Below are 20,767 nucleotides of genomic sequence, written 5' to 3'. Positions count from 1 at the left end.
GATTTTTCTTTTTTGAAGATGTTTTTTAAATGATGTTATGCTGGCCTCATAAATTGAGTTGCTGAATAATCCTTTTTCTATTCTCTGAAAGAATTAGTATCAGAGTGAGTTATTAGTTTCTTAAATACTTGGTGGAACTGGCCAATAAAACCATCTGGCCTTGATATTTCACTTCTGGAAATATTTTTGACTACTATTTAAATGTTTTTAATGGTTATAGGATGACTCATATTTTCCAATTTCTTCTAGTCACTTTTAGTAGATTTTTATAGCTTAGAGATTTTTCTTTTCATTTAAATTCAATATTTATTAGCATTTATAGATTTCAATAAATGATAAGCTGCCATTATATTCTTTGCAAATTGATGATTATATATTTTTATATTTAATTGGATTGGTTTGCTAATTTATGTCTGTGTCATGAGTGAGTTGACCTCTAATTTTTATTTCTCTTTGTATTTGTCATTCTCTAGTTTCAATATTATAACTTCTGAAATAGTCTGAAAGTGTATTTATCTTTCTCCATTCTTTGGAAAAGTTTGTAAAAGACTAGAATTATCTGTCTCTTGGGAGATCTTTTTTAGAACTCACCTGTAAAATTATTTGAGTTTAATGTTTACTTTGTGGGAATATTTTAAACTATTTTTTCAATTTTCAATTTTTTAGGTTTTTCTACTTCTTTTATTTTCATAGGGATCTATTTCACTTAGGTTCTTAAATTATTGCCATAATATTTCTATGGTACGGTCGTGTTATCTGTTTAAGCTATGAAGAATCCATAATATGCCATTTTCAAATTTTAATATTAAATTTTATTTTCATTTATTTTACTTTGTCATTATATTGCTTTTCTAGATAATACTGCTATAGATTTATTTTTATCCCTAATGTTAATTTGCGCTTTATTTCTTGTTTTTTGACAGTTTTACCAGAAATAGTTCTATATTACCAGTGTCTTGCCTACTTTATTAAAAATTAGACTTTTGAAAGCACATAACATGTTAGGGCTACATATTTTATTTGGTTGGCTCCATTCTTCAGGATTTGATAAGTTGTATTGACTGCTTGATAATAACTTGGTAAGTTATATTATTTTGCTCACTATTTCTGTGGATTTTTGCTTTTCCTCAGTCCTGGAAAATTCTTAGTCGCTATAGTTTTATATCTTCTCTCTGACTTCTCTCCTTCTGGAACTCTAGACATGTGATAGATCTTCTTATTTTACCTTTCATAACTTTCAACATCTCGTAATTTGTATCTTCTGATATTACTGTGTTGCATTATGGATGGTTTATAACCGTCTGTTTCACGTCTTGCTTTTGTAATGTTAGAAACTTAACTCATTTATTCTACCTTTTATACAAAAATTTCTTTGCTGGAAATTGTGTTTGTGTCTTTCTCAAATCTGGTCATTTTTGCTTAATCTCTCCTGGTTTATTCTTTTATTATTCCATCCTTTGTTTCTTAAAATATTTAATACATGTTTATTTTATATGCTTTTTCTGATAATTCCGATATCTGAAGTGCTGGCCAGGGGGATCTGTTTGTGTTGGCACTTATCAATAGTGGTTTTCTTCTGGGTTTAGTAATTTTTTAATATGATCTCATTTATCTTAATTTATGGGAAACTTGGAGATATTCTGCTGTAGGAGCTTTTCTGAGAAGGGCATTTGTTTTAGCTTCAGATGGGCATTGATAACACTACTGATCTGGAACCACTTTCGCGTATCACGGGCTCTTTGACTTAATCCGTGCATCATGTTCAGTCCCATATTCTTTCCCCCTGAAGGTGCAATGCAAATAAGGGCAATTGCTTTCAGATACCTTGCCTTCTGACTATGCTTACTGCTCTTCTTGTTTTTGGCACGTGTAGTTGTACATGTGTGTGATTTTTGTTTTGTTTCATTTTTCCCTTTATATATTTCTCTTTCTATGAGCAAAGAAAGAGGAAAAATTATATTTATATGGAATCTAGTTGTTTCATATCATGAGGGCCTCTCAGAATATCTGGCCTGCCGAACTGCTTGACTTTTATGACTTTCCTATTCATAGCCTCTGCCCATTTTTTCATTTTTCACAACAAGGTTATTGCTGACATGGAAGCCCAAGTTCACAAGCTGAGGGAAGAGCTGATTAGTGTGAACACTCAGCGGAAGCAGCAGCTGGTAGAGCTCGGTCTACTCCGTGAAGAGGAGAAGCAAAGGGCTGCCAGGGACCATGAGGCGACTGTCAGCAAACTGAAGGCTGAATCAGAGAAGATGAAAATAGAGCTGAGAAAGACTCATGCAGCTGAGACAGAGATGACGCTGGAAAAGGTAAGCTATCTACCTCAACATTTTATAGACAAGTGAAACCCAGGCTGCCACCCTCACATTTCATCTCTGGAAGGTGGGGACAGAGAATTACTCTTCACATTGTTCAAATGAGCAATTTAAGTCTTTTTGTATGTCTAAGCACCACTAAAATAATGTAGGGCGTTTCCTAACCTTTTTGTTGACTTTCTTTGAAGAAATTGCATAGATACCCCATTCTGTATCAATTAAATACACACTGTGATTTAAAAAAAAAATGTTACTGTGTTTCCCTGAAAATAAGATATCCTCCGAAAATAAGACCTAGCACATGGAAAGATAAGAAATCCCCTGAAAATAAGACCTAGCGCAATTTTGGGAGAAAAAATTAATATAAGACACTGTCTTATTTTCGGGGAAACGGTATAATATTGTCAAATATTATACTGGTTAGGAATACTGGGCTGTAGCCCTGAATTTTCTTGAGAATCAGTGTCAGATATTTTCTAGATTGTCTAAAAGTTTTTTATAGATGTTATAATTTTTAGAAGTGTAACATATATGATGACATATTTTCCCAGATTGATATTTTAGATTGGGAAAAGCTTTAAAATTACATATTTTTTAAACAAATGTCAATATAACATTGACATATTTGGGTTGACTTATCTTCCAGGAACAATCTCAAATATTCTTTCTTTTGATGTTTTGGAAAAGTGTAAATCTTTTAATTGATTAGTAATTGTGAATTGTTCAAAGCATAACAAATATAAATCGTCCCTTGAGTTTCTTAAGACCAATATATACCTTGGGATAAAGAATTGAAAAGTGTAGTTGAAGAATCTTCTAATTCTGTTTAATTTTCCCCTTTTCTTTGTCTAAATAATTTAAATCTTCATAGCATATACAACACCATGGTAGGCACTACTCCATTGATGTTACATGGAGCGAGAACCCAAGTTGCTTACTTTGTAGTAGCTAATTTTATCTGAGAGTCAGATTTCAGCCAGCTTTGCCCTTGGCAGCATAGCTCTGAGCCAAGAAATATATAGGAAAATGTCTCTAAAGAGAGGGGAGGGAGCCTGGCTTCCTGGAGTAACAGCAAAGAGGCCAATATGGCTGGAAATGATGATGGGGGAGGAGGATAAAGTGGAGGTGGAAAAGGGTGGAGGAGGAGATGAGGTTAAGGAAAAAACCTCAGAGGTGGACAAGGTCCTGTAGGTGTGTCTCGGCCTTTGAAAGGCCCTTGCCTTGACTCTCCTTGAGTAGAGGAGGCTAGACAGGTTTTGAGCAGAGGTGTGACATTTGATTCACCTTTGAAAGGATCTCTCTGCCTACTAATGCTGAGAATAGACTGAATTGAGGGCAAAGAAGGAAGTAGGGAGACTAGTTTAAAAGCTATTGCAAGAATTTAGACAAGAGATGATAGAGGCTTAGGCCTCAGGCAGTAGCAGTGAAGGTGGTAAAAACTGATCAGAGCCAAAACCGGTTTGGCTCAGTGGATAGAGCGTCGGGCTGCGGACTGAAAAGTCCCAGGTTCGATTCCGGTCAAGGGCATGTACCTTGGTTGCAGGCACATCCCCAGTAGGGGATGTGCAGGAGGCAGCTGATTGATGTTTCTAGCTCTCTATCCCTCTCCCTTCCTCTCTGTAAAAAATCAATAAAAAATATATATTTTTTAAAAAAACTGATCAGATTTGGGTAATGTTCTGAAGGTACTCTGGCAGATTTCTTGATTTGGTTTTTAGATGTAGGGAAGGGGAGGTGGAAAGAGAGAGCAGTTAAGAAAGTTTCCAAGGTGACTGGCTAGAGCCAGTGGACATAGGAGTGACCCATTCGCTGACGAGAGGAAGACTGCAAGAACGACAGGTTGGGCCATTTGGAATGTGTTCCAGTTGAGATGCCTTTTATTTATGTGAGTGAGGATGTTAGTGATAATTCCATCAAAGCAGTACAAAATGATAGTATTTTGATGCTAAAATATACAGTTTCAGGAAGAAGGAATATTTCCTTATATGGAATAGCTTTAGTCCTCGGACAATAGCAAATAAAAGAGGGTAATGGAGAGTGCAAGAGTGCCGGGACCTTTCTGGTAATTCTTACACACACCTCTCCTTGACTTCAATCATATCTGATATCAGTTCAAAATAATTCTAAGTAAATGGTCTTGAGTGGCACAGATACCAGTGCAGCTCAATTTAAGAAATTTGGACATACCAAAGTCAGACTCATAAAACATAGAATTAGCCCTGCTGGTGGGGCTCAGTGGTTGAGCATCGGCATATGGACCAGGAGATCACGGCTTGATTCCCAGTCAAAGCACATGCCCTGGTTTTGGACTTGATCCCCACTGTAGGGCATGCAGGAGGCAGCCAATCAATGAATGATTCTCTATCATCGTTGATGTTTCTCTCTCTCCTTCATCCCTCCTCTCTGAAATCAATTAAAATATATACTTTAAAAAACATACAATTTAGGCCTTGATTTTTCTGTATTGTATATCCACATTTTAAATGCTTTTTTAATCGATAACATTTTTCAAATATAGGTTTATATGTATTTCTAATTGATAACAAAAGCATAGTATTAGAAACCCTGGGTAATTCAATTGGGCAAATATTTATGGAAGATAACTTATATGTGAGAAAGGCATTATCCCAAGCCCCGTGGGGACACACAGAAAAAAGGAAAAAGTGGCACTGCCTTCAAGTAGATTCTAAAAGCAGCGACTGCAAGACACATACATACACAATTGCAACGGGAGGTAGAGTATGGATTGGGGGAGAATTCTTTTCTGTCAGGGCAATCAGGGAAGATTAACTAGAAGAGATGTCACTTGAACTAAACATAAGTAGATATGCAAGATGGCATTCTAAGCCAATGAAACAACAACAATAGGAGCAAACAGAACGTGCACATGTCATAGAGGTCAGTCGAGCAGAGTGGTTGTCATCAGCTAAGGGACAACTAGGAATCATTGCAAGTCTCCAGAGCTCTGATAAGCCTGTGGCTTCACTGTGGAAACAGTGTGAAGCTACTGAAGATTTTGAGGAAATGAAGTGTCAATAGCCAAGTGACTATTAGGAAAATCAGTCAGGATTGGCAAGCTGCCACAGCAGGAAAGTAGTTGGTGGGGACCGAATTAATTCAGGCTAGAGGTCCCTGAGGACCCATTAGAAATGTACGAAGGTAGTGAGCATACAGCAGTGAGGATGAGGAGACATGCTGAGAAGCATCTCAGAGATGGCATTGATTAGAATGGGTAAGTATAAATCAACCCTTAATCAACTGGGAATGTAGGAGAACTTCGTGGTTTCAGGAAGAAAAGATGAGTTCAGTCATGGACCTGTTGAGCTGGAAGTGCTCTCTCTACACCAAACTGTGAGGTTCATTTGCTATTGAAGGAACATTTGTGGGGAATCATAGGAGAAGGCAGGACCAGGAAACCCTGTCTGTAGGAGTCACCTATAAAGAGGGGCCTGTTCAGGAGGGGAAATAGAAAACAGTGGTGAAAAAAGAGCTTCAGTTAAGAGTCTGGGAGGAAATAGTCAAGGAAGGGTCATCAAGGTAAGAGGAATATGAGAAGAATGTGTTTTCATGGAAATAAAGGAAGAGAATATTTAGAAAGGAGTATTGTCAAGAATGTGACAGAAAATCAGGAGGGATACGGGTGGAGGAAAGGTCACAGGATTTGAAACTGAGAAGTCATTGATGATCTTGGACAAAGCACTGAAAATGATAGTGTGGACAGAAACACGGTTGCAAAAGATAAGTGAGAGAGTAGGGAGGAGGTGGGGATTCATGAATACTCTATTGTTTTCTTGGAAAATCTGATATTAAAAGGGAGGTGGAGTCCCAAAGAGCAGTAGGAGTGAAGGAGAATATCATTTTAGGCTGAAAATGTCTTGAAATACAGGAGAAAGAACTGATGGAAAGGAAGAGCTTAATGATGCAAAGAACCATGGATAATTGATCTGAAATGAGGTTGTGAATGAAATTACCAGCTCAGGTTGACCCTCTCCCCTTGGCTACAAGGATCCAGCCCCAGAAGACATTGGTTTGTTTCTGGACCCACTGCTCCAGGTCTTTGCACCTGCCACCTCTCTGCCTAGAATGTTCTTCTCCATGATTTTCCATGGCCGCCCACCTTCCTCCTCATCAGACTTTACTCCTCAGAGTGTTCTTCCCTGACCTCTGTATCTCAAGTCTTGCCTACTTTTACGATCTTACCTTTCCCCATTGTCTTCAAGGATCATCTCACTATCTGAAGTAATCTTTTAATTTTTTCACATTTATTTTCTATTTATCCCATTGGAACATAAGCTGCATTAGCAGGACCTTGTCTGTCTCATTCATTTCTGACCTGCTGGTGTCTAGAAAGCGTGGCACAAGGTAGTCTGGTAGTGTAAGCCTGCAAGGACAGAGTGCTCTTGAGTTGAATAGGGAACAGAAGTCATACAAGCAGCCCAGGTCCTCTGTAGCTTCTGCCAGTGGTGATTTAGCCCTAAGAGATATGTTTAGTAGCTCCAAGGTAAGAGAAACATGAAATACCTCCCCAAGGTAGAAATTCTTGAAATAGGGAATCTCAGAGAATAAATGATTGACATTTGCATCACTAACGCTGCTTTTCTAGTCTTTTCAAATCGTTTCCAACCAAATCAAAACAAGATCCATAAAATATGAATCTTTGAAAAATTAAAGAAGAATACTAAGTGATGGTACTAAGTGGGTAGTTTTCAGTAGACTGATGAAAACATTGGTATTTATTGTGTAAGAAATCTATTCAGCTATTTTAAAAATAAATTTTCTTGAAATAGAAGATATTTTAGAAAACATGGAAGAGAAGACTGCAAAAGTCTTTGGTTACTACCATCTCCCAAAGAAAATGGGTAGTAATTATTTGACATGAATGTAAAATAGCTGTGTTAACCGAGATCATAATAACTAAACTGTTGTATTTTTACTTTTTTAAAAGTTATGCAAAGAATATTCCAATGTCATTTGAAATTCTTTGAAAATATAGTTTTCATTGTTTCATGACATTCCATTTTATTAATGTAGCATACTTGATTGAGATATTACTTTATTTTTAAGAGTAAGATTGAACATTTATAAGAGATACGTTATTCACATTTCATTTTCTGAAGTTGCCAGTTCCCATTCTTGGTCAGTTTCTCTTCTGTTGGTGTCCTAATGTTTTCCTCATCACCTTTCTATAAACTCATTTTGTATTTAAAATAAAAGTCTTACCTTTGTGGCAAATATTTTTTGGTATTTGTCTTTTAATTTTATCATTTTATTTTATGATACACACAAAAATTAGTTTGCATTTAGTGTAATCCTTTGCGAGTTCTTTATTATCAAACCTTTTAAATATCAAATCGTGTTGAGCCTCACGATTTGATATTTAAAAACATGAATATATGAAAATTGTCTATCCTGTGCTTTACTAAGTAAAAAGCTCTTATGAAACTGACAGCATTTACCGGTTTGGGTTCCCAGTCTGTAATTTGAATGGCATCGGAGGGCTGTCCTGGGGCTCTGCCAGCTGAAGTCGTTGGAAGGTTTGAGCAACAACTCAGCATCTTTTTCAAATGGAAGCTTAAACCTTTGAAATTTATAATTAAAGGATTAATATGAAGACATTGTCATTTTGGCTTAAAATAGATTTTTAATCTCAATTCTGTTCTTTTTACTTTCATCTTTCCCCTTTGCTAACAATATAAAATTTGGATCCTTAACATTTTAAATTAAATGTTGTCCTCAAAGAGTTTAGATTTATAAAAATTGATTGACAAGCAACATCCAGTATAGCTTTACAATATTCCCCACAAAACTTCAAATGTCCTTTTCCTCTGGGTGTATACGCCACAGCTTGATATAATGGACTATAATGATACCTCTGAACATAAAAATAAATTAATTGACAATAGGGAAAACATGCACAAATGACAACTTGGAAAAGTTTAGGTGTGCATCAAGTTTTATACCAAGGAGTGGTAGGGTCTGACTTAAGCTGAGATCGTTCTAGTTGTGTGAGAACAATGGAGGAAGCCCGGGAAGGGCGTTGCAGGGATCCCAGGGAGAGATGCCGGTGGCGTCGACCAGAATGGCACCAGTGGAGGTGGTCAGGTTCTGGATATATTTTAAAGTTGGAGCCAACTTGGCTTTCGGATGGGATTTGACATCCGAAAAAGTAAGCCACGGAGAAGCTCAGACTCGGGAAGATATGAAAATCTGATACTTCATTTCTATGTGGGATGCAATTATATGGGACTTTTACACTGTATTGTTCAGTCTCTCCTAAATGTTCTAAATTTTAACCACTTTGTAAACTAAACAGGAAAGTACAAAAGTCACTATCTAGTTATATTGTTGTCCTGGCCCTGAGTCTTAGAGCATCTTCAACCTGTCTCTCCTTTTCTGTCCTTGGAAGATCAGAGATGCAGACAAAGGGATGTGCATTGGCTGACACAGACACTGAGGAGCGTGATTGTGATGTCATTTGCCCCTGCTCACCCGTACTTGAGGTTGGGAGGGGCCTCAAATACCATACCCCCCTGGCCCTAGGCACTTCCTATCAGGGCAGGGAGGCTGAGCCCTCACCAGCATCCCAGAGAAGCCAGCTCAGGGGCTCTCATCCTTGCTTCTGCCACCTTCATGGAGGCCAGCGGGCATGTGGACCCCGCTGACTTTAGACTACTTCTCTTACACGGAATGCCAACCCCCAGGTCTGATGAGAACAAGAGGAGAAAATAGTCATGACATCGAAACATGGCAGGCTGGTAGTCTGAGACCCCTGAGGGACACAGGACCATCTGGCCTCAGAGAGAAGGTAAGACTGAGACCCCTCTGTGCTCCTGAGACAGGGATCTTTCTAAAAATGTAATCTCATTGCTGGGCTGGAGTCAGCACTGACAATGTGAACACAGCCTCTACCCTCAAAGAGGTTTATGTGGATGGTCAGGCATAATGGAACAGACGAAACTGATTGCATTGAGCTGAAATTAGAGTCATTGTCTCCATCTGGACCTCATGCCCTGGGAAACACCCGGGACGGTGTCTGAAGTATGTGGGGAGCGGTAGAATCAGGCACAGCTTTCTGGACAAAGTAGATTGTAAGCTAATGGCATCGCCCTCCTTTGCTTAGAAACTTACAAAGTGCTATTGCTGACAACAAAGTGAGGTTGCCCAGCTCTCTAGCTTTCTGGCCAAGCATTTTGCACAATCCCATTTCTCCTCTTCTACCTTTCCTTTTTTCTCCTTACTTATTTTAATTACCTTAATATTTTAGTTTACAGCTTCATGGCATTAAGTACATTTAAATTGTTGTGCAACCACCACCACCCTCCATCTCCAGAACTTCTTTCATCTTGTGAAACCTAAGCTGTACCCATTAACACCAACTCCCTTTTTCCTCCTCCTCCCAGCCCCTGGCAACCATTCTCCTTTCTATCACTATGTATTTGACTACTCTAGGCACCTCATATGAGTGGGCTCAAACAATGTTCGTCTTTCTGTGACTATTATTTCACTTAGCATAATGTCTTCAAGGTTCATCCATATGGTAGCACATGTCAGCATTTCCTTTTTAAAAAGGCTGAATAACAATTCATTGTGTGTATATAAGACTGTTTATCCATGCATTCCCTCAATGGACATTGGGTTGCTCTCTGCTTTCGACTATTTTGAGTAAAGCAGATATGAACATGGGTATACAAATACCTGTTTGGATTCCTGATTTATACCCAGAGGTGAAATTGCTGGATCACATGGTAATTCTATTTTTACGTTTTTGAGGAACTTACCCTACTGTTTTCCATGCCACTGTACCATTTACATTCCCACCATCAGTGCACCAGGGTTCCAATTTCTCCTCATCATCACCAACAGTCGTTTCAGTGTGTTTTGTTTGTATAACAACCATCATAATGAGTATGAAGTGTATCTTCTGCCTGTATTAACTGTCCCCCATCCCACAGGTAGAGTGTGCTGTGCCCACTCCGGGTGCTCCTTTTCCTCGTACAGGCTGTAAACACTCCCTTTAGGGCTTCACATGTTTTCTCTCTGCCTGGAAGACATGTGAGCTCATCATCCTCACTCAAAACCGTTCCCTGTCCCTGTCAGAAGAAATCATGCTCTTTCCTGTACACTCTGACTCTTCATTCATTCCTCTCTTTTTAAACACTTTTATCCAGATATAATTTGCATATAGATTATGTGTAATTCTGTAAATGTTGACAAACTGTCACCACAATCAAGATCAAGAAGTGTTCATCACCACAAATATGCCTCCACCCCGCTGTTGTCAGCCGCATTTAACCCCCTGGCTCCAACTCGCAGTGGCCACTCATCCAGTTTCTGTGACTGTAGATTTGCCTTTTCTGGAATATACGAAATGAATCATTCAGTATATGACCTTTTGAGTCTGTTTTCTTTCCCTCAGCATCGTGCATTTAAATTCATCTATTGTTGTGGGCATGAGTAGTCCATTCTTTTTTATTGCTAATAATATTTCATGGCATGTATGTACCAAAATTTATCCATTCTCCAGCTGGAAATATTTGGGTGGTTAAACATTCACATAAAGGTTTGGTGTGAACATAAATGTTTTTATTTCACTTGGGTAAATAGTGAAGAGTGGGGTTGCTGAATTATATGCTCAATATATTTTTACATTTATTAGAAATTGCCCCCGGGACCGGTTTGGCTCAGTGGATAGAGCGTCGGCCTGCGGACTGAAAGGTCCCGGGTTCGATTCCGGTCAAGGGCATGTACCTTGGTTGCGGGCACATCCCCAGTGGGGGGTGTGCAAGAGGCAGCTGGTCCGTGTTTCTCTCTCATCGACGTTTCTAACTCTCTATCCCTCTCAATTCCTCTCTGTGTAAAATCAATAAAATATATTTAAAAAAAAAAGAAAAAAAAAGAAATTGCCAAACCTTTCCCAAAGTGGCTGTATCGTTTTACGTTCCCATCAGCAATGTATGAGCCCCAGGTGCTCTGCATCCTCATTAGCACTTTATATTGTCGAGTATTAGTGTTATTGTAGCCATCCTGAGAGATTGTATTTAATTGCATGTGCATTTCCCTAATAACTAAGAATGTGGAGCATCTTTTCATATATGTATTTGCCATCTGAATATCTTCATTGGCATAGTGTCTATTTAAATGTTTTCCAATTTTATATTTAGTTGTTTATTGTTATTGAATTTTGATGTTTCTTTATATATTCTAGATATAAGTCCTTTAAAATATAGCTAATTTGCAGATACTTTCAGTCAGTGGTTTAACTTTATTCTTTTAACAGTATATTTCAAAATGCAAAGATTCATAATTTTTATGTTTAGTTTATGTGTCTCATGACATATAAATTATTTTAAAAAATAATAATATACAGAAATATATAATAGCAAAGTGATAGATGTTTTTAAATGCCTCTTTTTAAGATACATTGTTCTTATTCTTGACTCCATATTATTCTTTTTAAAAATCAAAATGATTTTAAATGTTTTAAAACACATGTGTCAAACACAAGGCCCGCGGGCCAAATCCAGCCCGCCAGGCCTTGCAATGTGGCCCGCACCGCGCTGTCATCACTGCACTCCGCTGTCAGTTTATGACATTGTCAGTTTATGACTGTTCAGTAAACCATTCGGCCCGCAATTTAGGCTGGATTTTAGATTTTGGCCCCTTCTCTGATTGAGTTTGACACCCCTATTTTAAAATAATATAGCTTATGCATATATTCTAAATATTGCATTGAATTGAGAGCCTCTAGTACTTAAATATTGCAAAATTTTTGCAATTATAACAGTATTGAGATCAGGCCAAAAATATACAAAAGCAGGTGTGCAATTGTCTGTATGGAAAATACAATAATCTACCTAATAAAAGAGAAACATGCTAATTGAACGTACCTTCACAACACCCACCAGCCAATCAGGAGTGAGTATGCAAATTGACCCAACAAAGATGGGTTAATTTACATACACAGGCAAGGAGTGGCTTGAGGGGTGGGGGCGGGATGCAGGTGTTCCTCACCACCCCAGCTGCTCTGGGCCTCTGGGCAGTGTGGGAAGGCAGAAAGGCAGCTCCCGGCCAGAGTGGAAAGGCCGCTCTGGTCAGGGCAAAGGCACTGCCGGCAGCCAGGGGAAGGAAGGCCCATTCTTGCACGAATCTTTGTGCATCAGGCCTCTAGTTAATAAATAACAATCCAAGAATTAAGTCTATGTTTTATGTACTCACAACTCTCATCCTACTTTTGCTCTATCCTGTATTTCTCCTACACACATATTAAAAACTCGGTAAAAAAAAAAAAATTAAACTATTATTTGTGATGTCATTGGCAGTGAATGAATGACCTTTTTAAAATAAATAATATTTTGATAGTTGAGAGGTTTTTATTAAAAAGTATTGGAATGCTTATATTATATAGAAAAAAATACCTTTAACTCCCATGTTTTAAATTATATTCCTCCTAAAATATTTTATTTCCTTTGATTCATTACATCTTTATAATATATTTTGAACTTTCTATTCTGATTCATAATTATTAAGGAAACTAGACTTGGAAGTTCTCTCTTTCTCTGTGTGTTTTAAAAACCTGAGATATATGCCCCCAGATTTTACTAATATGTATACATATACATATATCCACAATTTAGAGTATGCTATTCAATTTTAAAAATTGTATAGGCTCTATTATTGCAACTATGGCTAAAACACCAGTTAAGCACCCAGGTGTTGAGTACTAATTTTTTTGGTAATTTTTAGAATATATTACAAATTATTATTGAAAAAAAAGAGAAGCTAGATTATTAAGTGTGTGCAGATGTGAATTCTGGCTAACAAAACTGTTTTTCATATTCATCTATGGTATCTTCTTGGCAAAGAAAATGGACATTTGTTCCCACTGCGTGAGTCTAACAGATCACTGGACATCCCAGAGCACTCTAAGGAGGCAACCCTGGGTCACGGAAAATAGCTCATGAAACATCAAAATCTTTGACTCTTACTTGTGACAGTTGCTTTATTATACATTTCATATTATTATCAAATGATGAATTTTAACAGATTTTAAAAGGGCTTTTAAAGATTTATAATTTAGGCCTATGTCTTATTAATTATTATAATTCTAATGTGTTTATTCAACCCAGATGACTTTATTCAATTAAAGGCTGTATCATATATTTTAGAGACTTCCTAAGAATAATAAATTACTAGAATTGTCATAACTAAATCATAACTAATGGTCCATTTGTTGTCTAATAACACGAAGGAGGAATAAATGGGGGATGAGAACTTCCAAGTCTAGTTTCCTTAATAATTTGTGGGTGAATGAGTCAACATAGATGCAATAAGCATTTACTCTATACTTAACTCAGTGCTGGTCACAAAATGGAATGTGACTTTGTTCCTGCCTTCTGGAAGCTTTTATTATTGTGGTGATAATGAGAAATACAAGCATAAAGGAACTTTTAAAACTATATAACTATGCATAATAAAATCCTAGAGTAGGGTCCAGTGCTGGAAATCTGAGGAGGTTTGTAGAAACCAGAGGCTGTTTTATGGAGGAGGTGATCCTTGAAGTACAATGTTTGACTTGGCACCAGATATGAAGAATTTTCTCAGTCGGTCCAAGGGGATAAAATGGGAAACGAAGAGCTTAGGATGAATTGGGAGAATGTCAAACAGTAATTATAAAAACCCTACTTACAAAAAATACAGATAACATTTTAAAATGTTTTATTTTTAAACTTTGTGTTTACACATACTGAAAAGTTTCAAAAATAATGCAGAGAATTTCCATACATCTTTCCCTGAGCTTTCATCCATACCAGCATCTTATTGATCCATAGTACAATCATTGTACAATGAAAATCAGCATTGGTAAGATGCTTTGTAGTTACCTACAGACCTTATTTAAATTCCACCAGTTTTTCAACTAATCTTTTTTTGTTGTTGTTGTTCTAGGATCCAATCCAGGATCTTATTTTGCATTTAGTTGTCATATCTTTTTTTTTTTTTTAATATATTTCATTGATTTTGTACAGAGATGAAGGGAGAGAGATAGTTAGAAACATCGATGAGAGAAAGTCATTAATCAGCTGCCTCCTACACACCCCCTACTGGGGATATGCCCACAACCAAGGTACATGCCCTTGACCGGAATCGAACCCGGGACCTGCAGTCCCCAAGCTGATGCTCTATCCATTGAGCCAAACTGGTTTTCTGCTAGTTGTCATATCTTTTTAGTCTCCTTCAATCTGTGATAGTTCATCAGTCTTTCCTTATCTTTTATGACCTTGACACTTTTGAATAATACTACTCAAAACAGTTCTGTTTTGTAGAATGTTTCTCACTTTGTCTAATGTTTTTTCTTAATTAGATTGAGGTTATGCATTTTTTGCAATAATACTCCAGAAGTGATCTTGTGTCTTTCTCAAGTGCCTTTATATCATGGTGTACAATACATGATATTGAAATACCTTATTACTGGTGACATCAACACTGATCTCTTGGTTAAAGTGATAGCTACCAGATTTCTCTGCTGTAATGTTATTTTTTCTCTTTGAAATATGTAAACTATCTGAAGGAAATATTTTGAGACTAAGCAGATATCATGTTTTTCCTCATACTTTCAGCCACTAATTTTACCATCCATTGGTGAATATTTCCTACAAAATTATTTTATTATCATCATCATCATCATCATTACAGTTCCTTTGAAGTTTTGGCATTGTCTGGCTTCAAGGTATTATTTTTTTCATTTTTATTTTTTATATCTCTAGGGGAGAATATGTATATTGGAAGTTAAAGGTAACTTTTTAAAGTTGTTTTAGAGTGATGAATGAAATGGGGGTGTGGGGGGAAGAAAACAATAGGATAAAACTAGAGAAAGGTTTGTGACAAAGCAATGCATGCTGTACGGGTCTGTCTGCTGCTTATTGTTGATTCTGTATTTCCAGGTGGAAATGAAAAGAGAGCATCGCAGTTAGAACATGGTTTTATTTTATTAAAAAATAAAATTTTTAAATTCATTAGCTCAGATTCCTGGAGTTGAAACTTTCAGAGAAAAATTTACAAGGGGTTCTCACGAAGAAACCAGAATGTTATGTGGTTATTAACATCTTCAACAACATTGTCATGAAACATAGCATTTTTATAGGGTACTTCCTTAGAATGGAGGTGTAGTAGGAATTATTTTGACTTTAACCTTCTAAAAAATAGAATGACAAAGTAGGATGTAATGTATTAGAAGTCAGACTGGTCTCCAGAATTCCTTAAGAACTCACCAACTGTTATAAGGCTTGTGAAATTATTTTGAGATCAAACAAATTAATGATCAGATAGTATTTACTTTAACAAAAATTGAACCTCTGCTATTCGAATATTACTATGTTAAATAACCAAAACCTTATTATAAGTATTTTCTCTGGAGTAGAAATCTTTGGTCTTAACCATCTAAAGGGGATCAAGCAGGGATGTCCCAAAATAACCTTGTTATAAGATAGTCTCACAATATTAACCTTGAGAAAAAAGTTAACAAAATTGAGATTCACAAGAATTTGCCTTATTTGTTATACTTCCTTAGAGAAATTCTACTTCAGGTTTTGCTTCTGATGATAATTTTATCCACCAGAACTGAATACTAAGAAAGAATAATAGTGAAGTACAATAGTAAGGAGGGAAAAAGATTAATGCCCTGCTTAGTCTGTTTCTTGTTAATTGTATGTTTCTAAAAGCTAAACATAATTTAAGATTTTGACATTGTCTTAAAATATGTAGCTTTTGTTCTGCAGTAAAGGCTTTGCTGTTTTAAAAAAATGCTTAAGAGATCTTTTCATAATAGATGAATGGCTGTCAATCTGAGTTATGCAAAGTAAGAGTATAAGTTTAGAATAACTCTTAATCAAGAACAACTAGTTGTGAAATTACTTCTTTCATTGGCTACAATTTTAGTTTACTTGGCAAATTGCTACATTACCAGTTTAATTCAGTTGAACTTCATATTCAAGTCAAGCATTTATTGAGTATCTATAATATGAGCTAAGGAATGTGTGAAATATGGAAGATACAAAGAAGAAAAGTTATCATTATTGATCAGAATATAAAAGATAAAATATATTTAACATAGAGTTCTAAATTATAAATTAGTTTATATTTTATAAAATGTAACTGAGAATAAAGTATCCCCAAATAGTATCAGCTCAGCTTATTATAGATAAAGAGGTCACCCATGGTAAGAGGACCACATTTTGCAGGATCTGTAAAATTTTCATTTCTTAAATTATAAGCTGAAAATAAAATACTATAAATTTTCCCAATCAGAGTGATGTTTTGGCATGGCTTTTACCTGCTCTGTACCATCTTTTTAAAATGTGTCTTCTATGGCCAATGAATTAGACAGCATTTGAATAAAAAAAAAAATACAGAGGTGAAGAATTATGTTTGTTTTTTAAATACTTTGTAGGACCTTAGGATAGAACCAAGTTAAAATGTCCAATGTTATAAATTCAATTTTTACTGTTTAGAAGCTAGAAAAAACAGTTTTGATAGACAATTCTTGGAGAAATCTTAGATTTTAAAAAAAAATCACATGAGCACGGACTTACATAAACATGAAAGGAATCTGATTTTTGTTTTGATAAGATCTTAAAAGGAGAGAAGAAAGTTATTTAGGAACCCATTTTGGTTAAATGGTTGTTGGTTATTTCAGCCTCACATATCTTCACATCAAGTATTTTAGCCACTGTTTTGTGATATTTTTAATTAGACAACATTTTGGTTTTGTTCTCATAACTTAGGTGGTTTTATTAACCATCTCATTAAATGAAGAGCATTTGTCAATATGTTGAATATTCACATTTATATTTAACTATTAATATATAACAATCTCTTTTATATTTGTAATATAGTTTTTCATTTTACTTTATATCCAAAATTATTTACATATTTATAAATTGCCACTTCTATTTTCTGTTCACACACAAAGTATTTTTAAGTGAGGTTAAAAAAAAAAACAAAAAAAAAAAAAAAAAAAAACCACACACGATAAATCAGGTTACCTTTAATTTTTTGCTTTCACAAATATTTGGCAATCTCTTCATGCAAGTAACTATGCTTGCATTCTCTGGAATAATCATAAACAACTGTTTCTACAATTTATTTATGAAATTATCCTAGGAATATTGAATGGATGGATGAACAAGTACATTTTAAACCAGATGACTAAATGGTTATCAAACATTTAGGGAAAAAGTAATACCAATTCAATACAAACTCTTTTAGAAAATAGAAGAGGAGAGCCGAAACTGGTTTGGCTCAGTGGATAGAGCGTCATCATGTAGACTGAAAGGTCCCAGGTTTGATTCTGGTCAAGGGCATGTACCTTGGTTACAAGCACATCCCAGTAGGGGGTGTGCAAGAGGCAGCTGATCAATGATTCTCTTTCATCAATGTTTCTAACTCTCTATTCCCTCTCTCTTCCTCTCTGTAAAAAATCAATAAAATATATATATTTTAAAATAGTAGAAGAGAAACACTTCTCAACTTATCTTATGAACTTAGCATTATCCTGATGCTAAAACTAGACAAAGATATAGAAAGAAAATCATGTGACCTTGACCGGAATCGAACCTGGGACCCTTCAGTCCACAGGCTGATGCTGTATGCACTGAGCCAAACTGGCTAGGGCTCAAATAAATTCTTGAAAATAATTGATGTAAGTGAAAACAACTGATAGCATATACAATGTGTACCTAATGGAAGAAGGTATTTACTGTGCCATCTACTGTGTGTCAGGTGCTTTCACATATGTTATCTCACAACACTGAAGTTGTTATTGCCTTAATAGCTGGAGAAACTGGGGCTCAGAGGATTAAGCCACTTGTTTTGGGTTGCACAGCTACAAGTTGCAGAACCAAGATTCTGATTCCAGTGTAGCTTTCTCCAAACCTTTGCTAGCAATTGTTTTATTCCAATGCCATTAACTGGCTGATCCAGCCATCTGTTGGCTCAGTAGTCACCATGACAAGATAATTGGTTTTATGAACCAGTTCATGCAGCTTACCACATTCCTCATTCCCAACTAGCCTCCCATTTGGGGTCCTAGCTCCTCATTACTCACAACTTTTATTCACCAGCCTCCTTCCCTTTCATATTTCTGCCTTGATTGGCATCTTTGAATATTTGGTATTTCTGCTCTTATTTGATCACTTTGGATCTCAGATCCACTCAACTTAATGGAATCCTCTTCATAAGCCTTTTTGAACAGAATTACTGGTCAGTTCCCTGGACAAACACTAGACCTTTTCCGGTGTTTCCATATAGGATGACCGAGGAGTAACCCTGCTGCTATGCTGTCCTGCCACTCACCTGGTTCTGTGGCATCAGAGCGGATGCCCTCCCACATGTCGTTTAATTGTGTGAAATTCACATGCTGGATTTTTACTTTGTTCTTTAGTTTTCACTATCAATTTTTTATTGTGTATGAATAATTCTTATTTAATAATAGCTTTAGAAAAGCAATGTTTTCTTTTTAAAAAAAATATTAAGGTTAGAAACAAGCGTTTACCCTGCATAAATTCTAAAGTTTTGTATATTTATCTTTAAAAGACATGTCCTCTTTTAAGCCTTGCATTGACATCTGCAGAAAGCTCTGCCTGTGTAAAGAGCTGTGCTTGAAAGTCGCTTTGACTTTGGGAACTGCCAGGTTGCCTTGCATTGTCTTTGGAGATTAGGGATGCTTGCTTGGAAGGCTGCCTTTTTTCTTCATAAAACTAAAGTTCTGTTGTTCCAATGTAACATTTTATGTTAATCTGATCAGTTCCTCGAGAACATATATATAGCAGGAACCAAAAATCCTATCCTGTATAATAAAAGGCTAATATGTAAGTTGACTGAATGGCAAACAACCAGTCACTGTGATGCGCTCAATGCAAGAGCTACCCTTTGGTGATCATTGTGCTCCCACAAGGGGCTCATGGCTGGCAAGCACAGTGGCAGTGGTTGGAGCCTCTCCCACCTCCACAGCAGTGCTAAGGATCCCTTGGGGGATGTCTGACTGCCGGCTTAGGCCCACTCTCCAAGAGGATGCAGGCTGGGCTGAGGAATGTCATGCATTAGGCCTCTCGTAGTTCAATAAAAACCTCCAGTGGTAAATTGAATCTGGTGACTCGTGGTGTCCTTGTCCGTTGCCTGGAGAGACATGAAGGAGTTTTTTCCGGGCTCCTAGGGAACAGCGGAGCGTTGAGCAGGGCTATTCCTTTCCTATGCATGAATCATCTGCAGGGTGAGAAAGCCATTTTTCCATGAAAATATCCTGGAAAACAAGATGTGTTTCAATTTTTTTTAAAAGTGCTTTTGATATGTATGATTATAATTGGAAAAAAGCAATGAAAAATTATGTATTAATGGAAAGAAAACAAAAATGGTTTGTACATTTTATTTTAGTAGTAAAATGCCACTTCAATTTATAGTTTCAGACCAAACATGAGGCATTTTGTTATTGCAGAAATTTCATTTAGCTTTCAGTTCTAAATAGGACATTGATAAAGTTAGGAAAGTTAAAAATGTTTAACTTTGATTAAATAATGCGTTTCTTATGAAATTTAAATTTTACTGGAAATACTATCTCATTGATTTGACTTAACTTTCATGGCTATAACTTGTGCTGATTAGACTGAGCAAAGCATATCCTACCCCAGATCATACTTGTTCATAGCAAAGATGGCAGTAAGTGCATTGACCCATTGATGAGAAACTCTACAACCCAGAAGCCTCTTGCTTATTTTAAGAGCTCATCACTCTTCTCTCAGACACCTGCTCATGGTTATGACCTAGAAATAGCTGTGCCACCTACAAAATCTTGGTTTTGGGCCTTCCATTCTCTCTACCTCTCCCCAGCCCTCATCTTTCTAACTCACTTAGTGTAGCATCCTCACTCCAAGAGATTTTTTTTTCCCTCAAAAGGGACTTCCAATCCATTAATCTTACCATTCTCCACTTTTTATCAACTTATGTCTTCATTTCCCAGGTTAGATTTCATGGTCTATCAATGTAATTACTCCCTCGAATTACCCTCAACGTCCTTGTCCTTCTTTTCCTCCACTTTCCTTGCTGGCAAAACCCAACCCTGATTAAACCAAATACTCTTGTACTCTACTCTTGTATCTAAACAATTGAACATGGTTCAAAAGAAACACTTATGTTAACTGGTCTCACCTAATCTTAAAGCCAGAATGCTTAAGTGGGCCCTTACCACTAAGTAGTTCATTCATTTTCCCATAAGGAAAATGTCATACCTCTTTTTCTTCTCAAACCTCCAACTGCCTTTTCATTCCTCACTCTTAGTTGGTGGCTTCTCTTTCACTGGAAAAGTTGAAGAGACAGAAGAGAACTATCTCATTATCCCACTCTCCATTTGCATCTGTATCAATATATCCCCTCCCTTCTTTTAGAGTGCATGGATACCT

The 20,767-nt window shown here is 36.5% G+C and overlaps 1 protein-coding gene across 3 annotated transcripts in view; it reads left to right on the top strand.

The window, feature by feature from the left end:
• Window positions 1-20,767, top strand: part of CEP112 (centrosomal protein 112) — a 261,521-nt gene that overhangs the window by 147,853 nt on the left and 92,901 nt on the right. For all 3 annotated transcript variants that reach the window (XM_084864076.1, XM_084864074.1, XM_084864075.1), the window contains one exon: window positions 2,085-2,315. In XM_084864076.1, coding sequence (XP_084720202.1) covers window positions 2,085-2,315 — 231 coding nt within the window. The remainder of the gene's footprint in view (window positions 1-2,084; window positions 2,316-20,767) is intronic.

This window comes from Pipistrellus hanaki (genome assembly GCF_964339955.1).
Source record: "Pipistrellus hanaki genome assembly, chromosome: 16".
Taxonomy (NCBI): Eukaryota; Metazoa; Chordata; class Mammalia; order Chiroptera; family Vespertilionidae; genus Pipistrellus; species Pipistrellus hanaki.
The sequence above is the reverse complement of the archived record's forward strand: the minus strand, read 5'-3'. Positions and strand labels throughout refer to the sequence as shown.